This window comes from Mobula hypostoma, chromosome 28 (genome assembly GCF_963921235.1).
Source record: "Mobula hypostoma chromosome 28, sMobHyp1.1, whole genome shotgun sequence".
Taxonomy (NCBI): domain Eukaryota; kingdom Metazoa; phylum Chordata; class Chondrichthyes; order Myliobatiformes; family Myliobatidae; genus Mobula; species Mobula hypostoma.
The window spans coordinates 37,079,952-37,092,556 of NC_086124.1; the positions used below are offsets into that span (position 1 = coordinate 37,079,952).

The 12,605-nt window shown below is 50.9% G+C and overlaps 2 protein-coding genes across 3 annotated transcripts in view; one reads left to right on the forward strand and one right to left on the reverse strand.

The window, feature by feature from the left end:
- The window catches only part of ercc1 (excision repair cross-complementation group 1), a 33,761-nt gene extending 31,317 nt beyond the window's left edge, over positions 1–2,444 (reverse strand). For both annotated transcript variants that reach the window (XM_063035064.1, XM_063035063.1), the window contains exon 1: positions 2,321–2,444. In XM_063035064.1, coding sequence (XP_062891134.1) covers positions 2,321–2,341 — 21 coding nt within the window. In that variant the 5' untranslated portion in view covers positions 2,342–2,444. The remainder of the gene's footprint in view (positions 1–2,320) is intronic.
- Positions 2,445–2,494: 50 nt separating this feature from the next.
- Positions 2,495–12,605, forward strand: part of rpp21 (ribonuclease P 21 subunit) — a 29,306-nt gene continuing 19,195 nt past the window's right edge. The window contains exons 1-2 of the mRNA XM_063034719.1: positions 2,495–2,623; positions 2,911–3,011. Coding sequence (XP_062890789.1) covers positions 2,570–2,623; positions 2,911–3,011 — 155 coding nt within the window. The 5' untranslated portion in view covers positions 2,495–2,569. The remainder of the gene's footprint in view (positions 2,624–2,910; positions 3,012–12,605) is intronic.

Sequence of the window (12,605 nt, forward strand, 5' to 3'; positions counted from 1 at the left end):
AGGGGTACCCCGTGACCGGGCGCTCTCCCCCCCCGTGTACCCCGTGACCGGGCGCTTCCCCCCCCGTGTACCCCGTGACCGGGCACTTCCCCCCCCCAGGGGTACCCCGTGACCGGGCGCTCTCCCCCCCCCGTGTACCCCGTGACCGGGCGCTCTCCCCCCCCAGGGGTACCCCGTGACCGGGCGCTCTCCCCCCCCAGGGGTACCCCGTGACCGGGCGCTCCCCCCCCCGGGGTACCCCGTGACCGGGCGCTCCCCCCCCCAGCGGTACCCCGTGACCGGGCGCTCCCCCCCCCCCGGGGTACCCCGTGACCGGGCGCTCTCCCCCCCCCCAGGGGTACCCCGTGACCGGGCGCTCCCCCCCCCAGCGGTACCCCGTGACCGGGCGCTCCCCCCCCCCGGGGTACCCCGTGACCGGGCGCTCTCCCCCCCAGGGGTACCCCGTGACCGGGCGCTCTCCCCCCCAGGGGTACCCCGTGACCGGGCGCTCTCCCCCCCCCAGCGGTACCCCGTGACCGGGCGCTCTCCCCCCCCCGGGTACCCCGTGACCGGGCGCTCTCCCCCCCCCAGGGGTACCCCGTGACCGGGCGCTCCCCCCCCCCCGGGGTACCCCGTGACCGGGCGCTCCCCTTGACCGGGCGCTCCCCTCCCCCAGGGGTACCCCGTGACCGGGCGCTCTCCCCCCCCCCCGGGGTACCCCGTGACCGGGCGCTCCCCTCCCCCAGGGATACCCCGTGACCGGGCGCTCTCCCCCCCCCAGCGGTACCCCGTGACCGGGCGCTCCCCCCCCCAGGGGTACCCCGTGACCGGGCGCCCCCCCCCCCCAGGGGTACCCCGTGACCGGGCGCTCTCCCCCCCCCATGGGGTACCCCGTGACCGGGCGCTCTCCCCCCCCCGGGTACCCCGTGACCGGGCGCTCTCCCCCCCCCCAGCGGTACCCCGTGACCGGGCGCTCTCCCCCCCCCAGGGGTACCCCGTGACCGGGCGCTCTCCCCCCCCCAGCGGTACCCCGTGACCGGGCGCTCTCCCCCCCCCGGGTACCCCGTGACCGGGCGCTCTCCCCCTCCCCCAGGAGTACCCCGTGACCGGGCGCTCTCCCCCCCCCCAGGGGTACCCCGTGACCGGGCGCTCTCCCCCCCCCAGCGGTACCCCGTGACCGGGCGCTCCCCCCCCCAGGGGTACCCCGTGACCGGGCGCTCCCCCCCCCAGGGGTACCCCGTGACCGGGCGCTCTCCCCCCCATGGGGTACCCCGTGACCGGGCGCTCTCCCCCCCCCGGGTACCCCGTGACCGGGCGCTCTCCCCCTCCCCCAGGAGTACCCCGTGACCGGGCGCTCTCCCCCCCCCAGCGGTACCCCGTGACCGGGCGCTCCCCCCCCCCGGGGTACCCCGTGACCGGGCGCTCTCCCCCCCCCAGCGGTACCCCGTGACCGGGCGCTCTCCCCCTCCCCCAGGGGTACCCCGTGACCGGGCGCTCTCCCCCCCCCAGCGGTACCCCGTGACCGGGCGCTCTCCCCCCCCCGGGTACCCCGTGACCGGGCGCTCTCCCCCCCCCCAGGGGTACCCCGTGACCGGGCGCTCTCCCCCCCCCAGCGGTACCCCGTGACCGGGCGCTCCCCCCCCCAGGGGTACCCCGTGACCGGGCGCTCCCCGCCCCCCAGGGGTACCCCGTGACCGGGCGCTCCCCCCCCCAGGGGTACCCCGTGACCGGGCGCTCCCCCCCCCAGGGGTACCCCGTGACCGGGCGCTCCCCCCCCCAGGGGTACCCCGTGACCGGGCGCTCTCCCCCCCCCAGCGGTACCCCGTGACCGGGCGCTCCCCCCCCCAGGGGTACCCCGTGACCGGGCGCTCCCCCCCCCCCAGGGGTACCCCGTGACCGGGCGCTCCCCCCCCCCCCCGGGGTACCCCGTGACCGGGCGCTCCCCCCCCCCCCCCAGGGGTACCCCGTGACCGGGCGCTCCCCCCCCCCAGGGGTACCCCGTGACCGGGCGCTCTCCCCCCCCCCATGGGGTACCCCGTGACCGGGCGCTCTCCCCCCCCCGGGTACCCCGTGACCGGGCGCTCCCCCCCCCCAGGGGTACCCCGTGACCGGGCGCTCTCCCCCCCCCGGGTACCCCGTGACCGGGCGCTCTCCCCCTCCCCCAGGGGTACCCCGTGACCGGGCGCTCTCCCCCCCCCAGCGGTACCCCGTGACCGGGCGCTCCCCCCCCCAGGGGTACCACGTGACCGGGCGCTCCCCCCCCCCCAGGGGTACCCCGTGACCGGGCGCTCTCCCCCCCCCCATGGGGTACCCCGTGACCGGGCGCTCTCCTGTGACTCACGGGCAGCGATCGACCGGCCATAAGCGGGTGGGGGTAGGAAACGTCCCGCCGATCTCAGACCGTCGCTCGCGCCTGACGTTACGTCTTTTACGTGCGTGGGCGGGAGCTGGGCGCTGAGTGGTCGGCATCCGTGACGTCGGCGACGGTGGGCAGAGTTTGTGACCGGACCCGACTCAGCGAGTGGGCGGTTCCCTCGAGAGCAGGCGTATGACGTAAACGCGATGGGAGGAGTCACGTGGCAGCGCGAAGATGGCAGGCGTGAAGGACCGGGACGCGATGCTGAGGGTCAACTTCCTGTATCAGGTGAACCCTGACCGCATTAACCTACTCTCCTGTTGACTCCCGTGATCGTTCCCTGAACTCTGACCTCTCCCCTTGAAGCAACCCGTGAATCCTGACCCTTCCCCGAAACATGATCCCTGTGAACCCTAGACCCGCCCCCTGAACCTTCACCCCCACTTGAATCCTGAACCCCCGTGAACCTTTACCTGCCCCTGCATCCTGACCCCTCTGCCTGAATGATTCTTCTGATATCTCCCTCTCTCCCTCCCCTTTCCTTCTCACCCCTCTTGTCTCTCTCCCCGCCGCAGGCAGCCCATTGCGTCCTGGCTGGGAACCCAGACAACTCACCCCTAGTCCGGTTCTACTGCCACACCCAGCGCTCCGTCTGCAAGCGGCTCGTCCTCCGGCAGTGAGTGTTTTGGGTAGTGTGGGAGGGGGAAGTTGAATGGGGATGGTTCGGGAGACGCAGTTAGAGTTTTACCTGGGGAAATGCTTCGACAAACACATGTCATATTAAATTCATAGACGATATATTCCCCTTCCTCTGCCCATCTTTTACTCGACCTCATTCTTTCTTACTCCTTCCCTTCTCCCTCTTCCCTCTCACAGACCTCCCACTCTGCAAAAACTCATTTCAGGGAGGTAGCACCATCAATTTGCAGGAGACTTCTGGGAGAGGTGGGATGTCTGCAATTGAGTAGCTCCTTAGCAGCTGGCCAGCTGGTTTAAATAACGTTAGCTATGCTAATGAACGAATGACACCTGTTAAACTCACCTCAACATGTCTTTTACAGTCTTAACCCACCATGGGCAATAGAAAAGTCACTGTTGCAAATAGTGAAGCGAGCAACACTGTCATTATTTTGACCCCTATTAGGCAGGGGTACACTTTAGTGTAGTCTGGGGTGATGTACGTTTTATATATTTTTTGGAATACTCTGCCGTGGCGTGCTCTCACTCGCGCTCTCTCTCGTGGTCGCTCTCGCGCTCTCTCTTGCTTTCTCTCGCTCACTCTCAAAAAAATTGATTTCCATGATATTGTATATAATTTGTGGGCATCAGGGAGCCACTATGAATATGCGGGAGACTCTCAGAATTTCCGGGAGAGGTGGGATGTCTGCTCTCACTTTCTTGTGCTCTCTCTCTCGATCTATCTCCACCTTTCTCACTCTCTGTCTGTCTCTCTGCTCTCTTTTCTCTCCTTCCTGAGTATCTCTTGTACCTCTTTTTTCTCTCTCTGTCTTTCTCCCTCCTTCCCTGTGTGTCCCTCTGTCCATCCCTCTGTGGCTTCCTCTCTCCCTCCCTCCTTCCCTATACATCTGTCCCTCTCGCTCTCCTTTTTCTCTCTCTCATTCAGACACACACACGTACCGCACCTTCCTCTCCCTCATCACATCTCCAGATTTAACTGCATTGACCCCGCACTATGTATCCGTGCCCTGCGCTGTCTGTGGGTCACCTTTTATACAGTCTGCAACTTCACCTGTTTTTATGACCTCAGTGGAGTTACAAATCAGAGAACTTGTCGATGAACAAACTGGGGTCATTGTGGACGGTGAAGAAAATTACCAAAAGTTACAGTGGGATAGAGATCAGTTGAGTGGAGAAATGGCAAATGGAGTTTAACCCAGACAAGTGGGAGGTGAAATGTAAAGGGTTAGGACACAGTTAATGGCATGACACACAGCTCCCTGAAAGTGGCCCCACAAGTAGGCAGGGCAGTAAACATGTTGTCTTCATTGGTCGGGATGTTGAGTACAAGCATCGGAAAGTCACATTGCAGCTGTATAGAACTCTGGTCAGGCTGCACTTGGAGTATTGTGTGCAGTTCCATTACAGGAAGGGTGAGGGGCGCTTTGGAGAGGGTGCAGAGGAGGTTCACAGGGTGCTGCCTGGATTAGAGAGCATGAGCTGCAACGAGAAGTCAGACAAACTTGGATTGTTTTCTCTGGAGCGGCAGTGGCTGAGGGGAGATCACCTGGAGTTTGCATAACAGTCAAAGGACTGGAATTGGTTTATTATTGTCACCTGGAAGATCAAATGTAGAGGGATCGGGCACAGTTAATGGCAGGACCCTTAAAATACACAGAAGGATCTTGGGGTTCAAGTCCACAGCTCTCTGAAAGTGGTCACACAAGTAAAAAGAGCGTGAAGATGGTTTGTCTTCATCACCTGCAGAATTGAGTACAAGTACCGTAAGTCATGTTTCAGCTGTATAAAACTTGCCATTGATCAGCGAGCCTAACGTCAGTGCTGAGGAATTTATTATAGAGGGTTTTTAGGGATAGAATTTCAAATCAGTTGGAAAACCACGGCCTAATTAGGGCCAGTCAGCGTGGCTTTGAGTAGGGCTAGTCGTCTCTTAATGACTAGATCAAGTTTTTCAAGGGAGTGGTGGTGATTGATGTAAGGAGAGCTGTGGATGTCATCTGGATGGATTTTCGAAAGGAGTTTGCCGAGGTGGTTTCTCATGGGAGGCTCATCTAGAAGATGAAGATGCATAGGATCTGCAGTCAATTGGCCCTGTGGATTGTAAATTAGCTTCTCCGTAGAAGATAGAGGGTGGTGGTTGATAGGACGTCTGGCTCGAGGTCCATGTCTAGTGGTGGTCCATAGGAATCCGTACTGGGACCTCTGCTGTGTGTGATCTGCAACAACTGACCTGGATGAAAAAACATCCAGCAAGTGGATTTAACAAGATGTTTTCGCTCACAGAACAGCCACTCGCTGGATTTTTTTTTTTGTTTTTGGCACCATTCTTTGTAAACTCCAGAGTCTGTTGTGCGTAAAAATCCCAGGAGATCAGCAGTTTCTGAGATACTCAAATCACCCTGGGCGGCACTTAATTAATTAGCTTGTTTATTTCGGCTTTTTTCTTAAAGATGTGTGGGACGTGCTCTAGCACTGCACCACTGGATGAAACCACCACTGAGCACATTTACAGGAGAGCAGCCACAAGAAGCCAACGTCCGTAATCAAGTAATGCCACCGTGTAGGCCATGCTCTCTTCCTGCTGCTGCCATTGGGCAGGACAGACAAGAGCCTTGGGTCTCACACCACCAGGTCCAGTAGCAGTCATTACCACTCAACCTTCAGCCTCCTGAACCAGAGTAGATAACTTCACTCACCTCAACTCTGAACTGATTTCACAGCCAGTGGATTCTTTACAACTCATGTTCTCAATTACATGAGAAAATCTGCAGGTGCTGAAGATCCAGAGCAACACACACAATATGCTGGAGGAGCTCAGCAGGTCGTGCAGCATCTATGGAAAAGAATAAACAGTCGATGTTTTGGACTGGAAAAGAAGGGGGAAGATGCCACAATAAAAGGATGGGGAAAGGGGAGGAGGATAGCTGGAAGATTATAGGTGAAGCCAGATGGATGGGAAAAATAAAGGGCTGGAGAGGAAGCAATCTGATAAGAGAGGAAAGTGGACATCTGTGCATATGTCCTTGGTCGGACGTGTTCTTAGTTATATTTTTGAAGAATGTTTTATTTTCTTTTGCACATTGGTTTTTTGTCCATCTTTGGTTGTGTGTAGTTTTTCATTGATTCTGTTGCGTTTATTTGTATTTACTGTGACTGCTCACAAGAAATGGTAGTGTACCAGTTAACGTGACGCTGTTACAGCTCAGGAGTTCAGAGTTCAAGTCTGACATCCTCGGTAAGAAAGTTTGTATGTTCTTTATTTGTCCTATGATTAGGCTAGGGGCTGAACTGGGCAGCGTGGATCGAAGGGCTGGAAGAGCCTGTTCCACGCTGTAAGAAAATGATCTTACTGTGATCACTCTTTCCAAGAGGATCCCTAACCACCAGATCACTAATTTTACCTGGCTCATTGCACAGGACCAGATCCAAGATAGCACATTCCCTTGAGGTTCAGTTACGTGTTCAAGAATCACGTATGCACTCTATGAAGTCCTCCTCAAGACTGCCTCGACCAACTTGATTCACCCAACTTATGCAAGTTAAGGTCCCCCATGATAACTGCTGTTCCATTCTTACATGCCTCAGATATTTCTTTGTTTATTGCCTGTGCCACTGTAATGTTGTTAATCAGTGACTGATCAGTGACAAGCACCAGTGATTTTTTTCCCCCTTTACTATTCCTAATCTCTACCCAGATGGATTCAACATTCTGCTCCTTAGATCTTAGCGCTACCCCACCTCCCTTACCTTCCTCCCTATCCTTCTGTATTACCCAGTATTCTTGGATATTTAATTCACAGACCTCTCCGCCCTGCAATCACGTTTCTGTAATGTCTACTAAATCATGTCCCTTTGTACTGATTTGAGCCACAAGTTCACTGACCTTGTTTCGAATACTACGGCCATTCAGATAAAGTGCCCTTACACTCATTGTGCTTTTAAAATCTTGTAAACTTTTACTCTTTTGCACTTGACTTTTCTTCACTCCACTCTCACTCGTCTCTTTTTTATCTTTTGCTTTTTCTTCATCTTTATCCACGTTTCTTTTTTACTTTATCCATACTTCTCCAATCTGTTGAACCCACCCCTAATATTTAGTGTATCTGTATACAACTCTGAAATTTGTCTTCTCCAGGTTGCCACAAAACAAAGAACTTAAAAACCATTCAGAGAGAAACATCAAATCCACCCCACCACAAAAAAGGACTGATCCCGTCATTAACCTCCCAAAGCCCCGCTCCCCTGCACAAAACGGAACAGGAATATCGATCCCCAAAAAGCAGCCCCTCCCCACACAAAAAGAACTAACAGAACACAACAGCACGTCAACCCACAAATAACTTCCCCTCACCCTGCAAAACAGTAAAGGAACGGGAATACAAAAAATAAAAACCATAATTTTCACAGTTCATATACTCAATAGTCCAATGCATTAATGCAAAAACCATGGCAGCATGATACAGACACAAATAGAATGGGCACATGTGTGCACGTGCACGCATACACACACACGCACAGACACAGGCACGCGCACACACACAGACATGCAAGACACACACACAGAGCTAAGCACATCCGTAGACATCTCACACACACTTACACACACACACACATAGACACACTCACACTCACACTTATGCGCGCACGCACACACACACACACAGACGCATACACTCACACTCACACTTACACACACACACACACACAGACGCATACACTCACACTCACACTTACACACACACACACACACAGACGCATACACTCACACTCACACTTACACACACACACACAGACACACACAGACGCATACACTCACACACACACACAGACACATACACACACACTCACACTTACACACACACAGACACACACACACAGACACATACACACACTCACACTTACACATACACACACACAGACACACACACACAGACACATACACTCACACTTACACACACACTCACACACACAGACACATACAGTCACACTTACACTCACACACACACAGACACATACACTCACACACACACTTACACTCACACTTACACACACACACAGACACATACACTCATACTTATACACACACACAGACACATACACTCACACTTACACACACACACACTTACACTCACACACACAGACACATACAGTCACACACACACACACACGTACACACATAGACGCTCATACATACAGACACAACACTCACACAGACACACACACTCACACACATGGATGTGCACACCCAGGCAAAGACACCCACAAACTGACACAGAGACATGCACGCACAAGGATACAGAGATGTGCACGTGGACACAGAAACAATACATACACACTCACACTTACACACACACACACACACACACACACACACACACAGACCAGCACCCACATGCAGACACAGAAGCACACAGAGAATTACACACACTCACATGGATACACACCCAGACAGAAAGACATAGACACAGACACCACACACAGAGACCTAGATGGATACACACACTCACAGGCAAACACTCACTCACACATTTACGAATACAGAAAGCAACAAATGCTGGACTGGAAGTGTTTTATTTGAATGCACGTATCATAAGAAATAAAATGGACGATCTTGAAATTCAGCTAGAGGTTGGTAAGTATGACATTTTGGCCGTCTCTGAAACTAGATTAAAGGATGGCTGCCATTGGGAGCTGAATATCCAAGGATTTACGTGGTATCGAAAAGACAAGTTAGTAGGCAGAGGAGGTGGTGTGGCCCTGTGTATAAGAAATAATATTAAATCGTTAGAAAGGGATGACATAGAATTGGAAAGTGGGTTGAGTTCAGAAATGGTAAGTGTGAAAGGATCCTAATGGCAGTTGTATACAGGCCTCCAAACAGCAGCCGGGATGTGGATTACAAATTACAGGAGATAGAAAAGGCATGTCAGAGGACAATGTCATGATTATCGTTGGATTTTAACATGAAAGTGGATTGGGAAAACCAGGCCCTTCAAGGTGCCGCACTGGACCTTAAGAGAGAGAACTTGGAGAACGTTTTTAGAACAGTTTGTTGTTCAGCCCACCAGGGGATCGGCTGTGCTGGATTGGGTGTTGTGTAATGATCCAGAGGTGATAAAGGAGCTTAAAGTTAAGGAACCCCTGGGGGAACAGTGATCACAGTAAACTTGACTTGACTTGAGAAGGAGAAACTAAATTCCAATTATTGGTATTTCAGTGGAATAAAGGAAATTCCAATGGCATGAGAGGGGAACTGGCTAAAGTTGATTGGAAAAGGACACTAGCAGGAAGGACAGCAGAGTGGCAATAGCTGAAGTTTCTGCAAAAAATGAGGGAAGTGAAAACAGATATATTCCAAATAAGATGAAATTTTCAAAAGGAAGAAGGACACTATCGTGGCTGACAAGTGAAGTCAGAGCCAAAGTAAAAGCAAAAGAGAGGGCATACAAGGAAGCCAAAGCTAGTGGGAAGATAGAGGATTGGGAAGCTTTTAAAAACTTGCAGAAGGAAACTAAGAAGATCATTAGGAAGGAAAAGATGAATTATGAAATGAAGCTGGTGACTAATATCAAAGAAGATACTAAAAGCTTTTTTAAGTATATAAAGGTTAAAAGAGAGTTGAGGTTAGATATAGGACCAATAGAAAATGATGCTGGATATATTGTAATGAGAGACACAGAGATGGCAGAGGAACTGAATGCGTATTTTGTATCAGTCTTCACAGTGGAAGACATTTGCCATATATCAGACACTGAAGAGTGTCAGGGAAGTGAAGTATGCGCAGTGAAAATAACAACTGAGAAGGTGCTCAGGAAGTGTAATGGTCTGAGGGTGGATAAATCTCCTGGACTTGAGGGAATGAGTCCTTGGATTCTGAAGGCAGTGGCTGGAGAGATTGTGGAGGCATTAATAATGATCTTTCAAGGATCAATAGAATCAGAATCAGAATCAGGTTTATTATCACCAGCGTGTGACATGAAATTTGTCAACTTAGTAACAGCAGTTCACTGCAATACATAATATAGAAGAAAAAAGATAATAATAAATAAGTAAATCGTACTCAGTATACTTTACACAGTATAAGTATATTGAATAGATTAGAATTGTGCAAAAAACAGAAATACTATATACTTTTTAAAAAGTGAGGTAGTGTCCAAGGGTTCAATGTCCACTTAGGAATCGGATGGCAGAGGGGAAGAAGCTGTTTCTAAATCGCTGAGTGTGTGCCTTCAGGCTTTCGTACCTCCTACCTGATGGTAACAGTGAGAAAAGGGCATGCCCTGGGTGCTGGAGGTCCTTAATAATGGATGCTGCCTTTCTGAGACAGTGCTCCTTGAAGATGCCCTGGGTTCTTTGTAGGCTAGTACTCAAGATGGATCTGACTAGATCTACAACACTCTGCAACTTCTTTCGGTCCTGTGCAGTAGCCCCTCCATATCAGACAGTGATGCAGCCTGTCAGAATGCTCTCCATAGTACAGCTATAGCAGTTTTTAACCATATGTAACCATATAAAAATTACAGCACGCAAACAGGCCATATCGGCCCTCCTAGTCTGTGCCAAATGCTTACTCTCACCTAGTCCCATCTACCTGCATTCAGCCCATAACCCTCCATTCCTTTCCTGTCCATATACCTATCCAATTTTTTTTTGAATGACAAAATCAAACCTGCCTCTACCACTTCTACTGGAAGTTCATTCCACACAGCTACCACTGTCTGAGTAAAGAAGTTCCCCCCTCGTGTTGCCCCTAAACTTTTGCCCCTTAACTCTCAACTCATGTCCTCTTGTTTGAATCTCCCCTACTCTCAATGGAAAAAGCCTATCCACATCAACTCTATCTATCCTCCTCAATTTTAAATACCTCTATCAAGTCCCCCCTCGACCTTCTATGCTCCAAAGAATAAAGACCTAGGTAACATTCTAGTAAATCTCCTCTGTACTCTCTCTATTTTGTTGACATCTTTCCTATAATTCAGTGACCAGAACTGTACACAATACTCCAAATTTGGCCTCACCAATGCCTTGTACAATTTTAACATTACATCCCAACTCCTATACTCAATGCTCTGATTTATAAAGGCCAGCATACCAAAAGCTTTCTTCACCACCCTATCCACATGAGATTCCACCTTTAGGGAACTATGCACCATTATTCCTAGATCCCTGTGTTCCACTGCATTCCTCAATGCCCTACTATTTACTATGTATGTCCTATTTTGATGAGTTCTACCAAAATGTAGCACCTCACACTTACCAGCATTAAACTCCCTCTGCCATCTTTCAGCCCACTCTTCTAACCAGCCCAAATCTCTCTGCAAGCTTTGAAAACCTACTGCATTATCGACAACGCCACCTATCTTAGTATCATCTGCATACTTACTAATCCAATTTACCATCCCATCATCCAGATCATTAATGTATATGACAAACAACATTGGACCCCGTACAGATCCCTGAGGCACACCACTAGTCACTGGCCTCCAACCTGACAAACAGTTATCCACCACTACTCTCTGGCATCTCCTATCCAGCCACTGTTGAATTCACTTTACTACTTCAATATTCATACCTAATGATTGAACCTTCCTAACTAACCTCCCATGTGAAACCTTGTCAAAGGCCTTACTGAAGTCCATATAGACAACATCCACCGCTTTACCCTCGTCAATTTTCCTAGTAACCTCTTCAAAAAATTCAATAAGATTTGTCAAACATGACATTCTACGTACAAATCCATGTTGACTGTTCCTAATCAGACTCTGTCTATCCAGATAATTATATATACCATCTCTAAGAATACTTTCCATTAATTTACCCACCACTGACGTCAAACTTACAGGCCAATAATTGCTCGGTTTACTCTTAGAACCCTTTTTAAACAATGGAACCACATGAGCAATTCTTCAATCCTCCAGCACCATCCCCGTTTCTAATGACATTTGAAATATTTCTGTCAGAGCCCCTGCTATTTCTGCACTAACTTCCCTCAAGGTCCTAGGGAATATCTTGTCAGGACCCGGAGACTTATCCACTTTTATATTCCTTAAAAGCACCAGTACTTCCTCTTCTTTAATCATCATAGTTTCCGTAACTATCCTACTTGTTTCCCTTACCTTACACATTCCAGTATCCTTCTCCTTAGTGAATACCGAAGAAAAGATATTGTTCAAAATCTTCCCCAATCTCTTTTGGCTCCGCACATAGCTGTCCATTCTGATTCTCCAAGGGACCAATTTTATCCCTCACTATCCTTTTGCAATTAATAATTGTAGAAACCCTTTTGGATTTTTTTTCACCCTACTTGCCAAAGCAACCTCATATCTTCTTTTAGCTTTTATAATCTCTTTCTTAAGATTCTTTTTACATTCTTTATATTCCTCGAGCACCTCATTTAATCCATGCTTCCTATATTTATTGTAGATCTCTCTCTTTTTCCCAACTAAGTTTCCAATATCCCTTGAAAACCATGGCTCTCTCAAACTCTTAACCTTACCTTTCAACCTAACAGGAACAGAAAGATCCTGCACCCTCAAAATTTCATCTTTAAATGACCTCCATTTCTCTATTA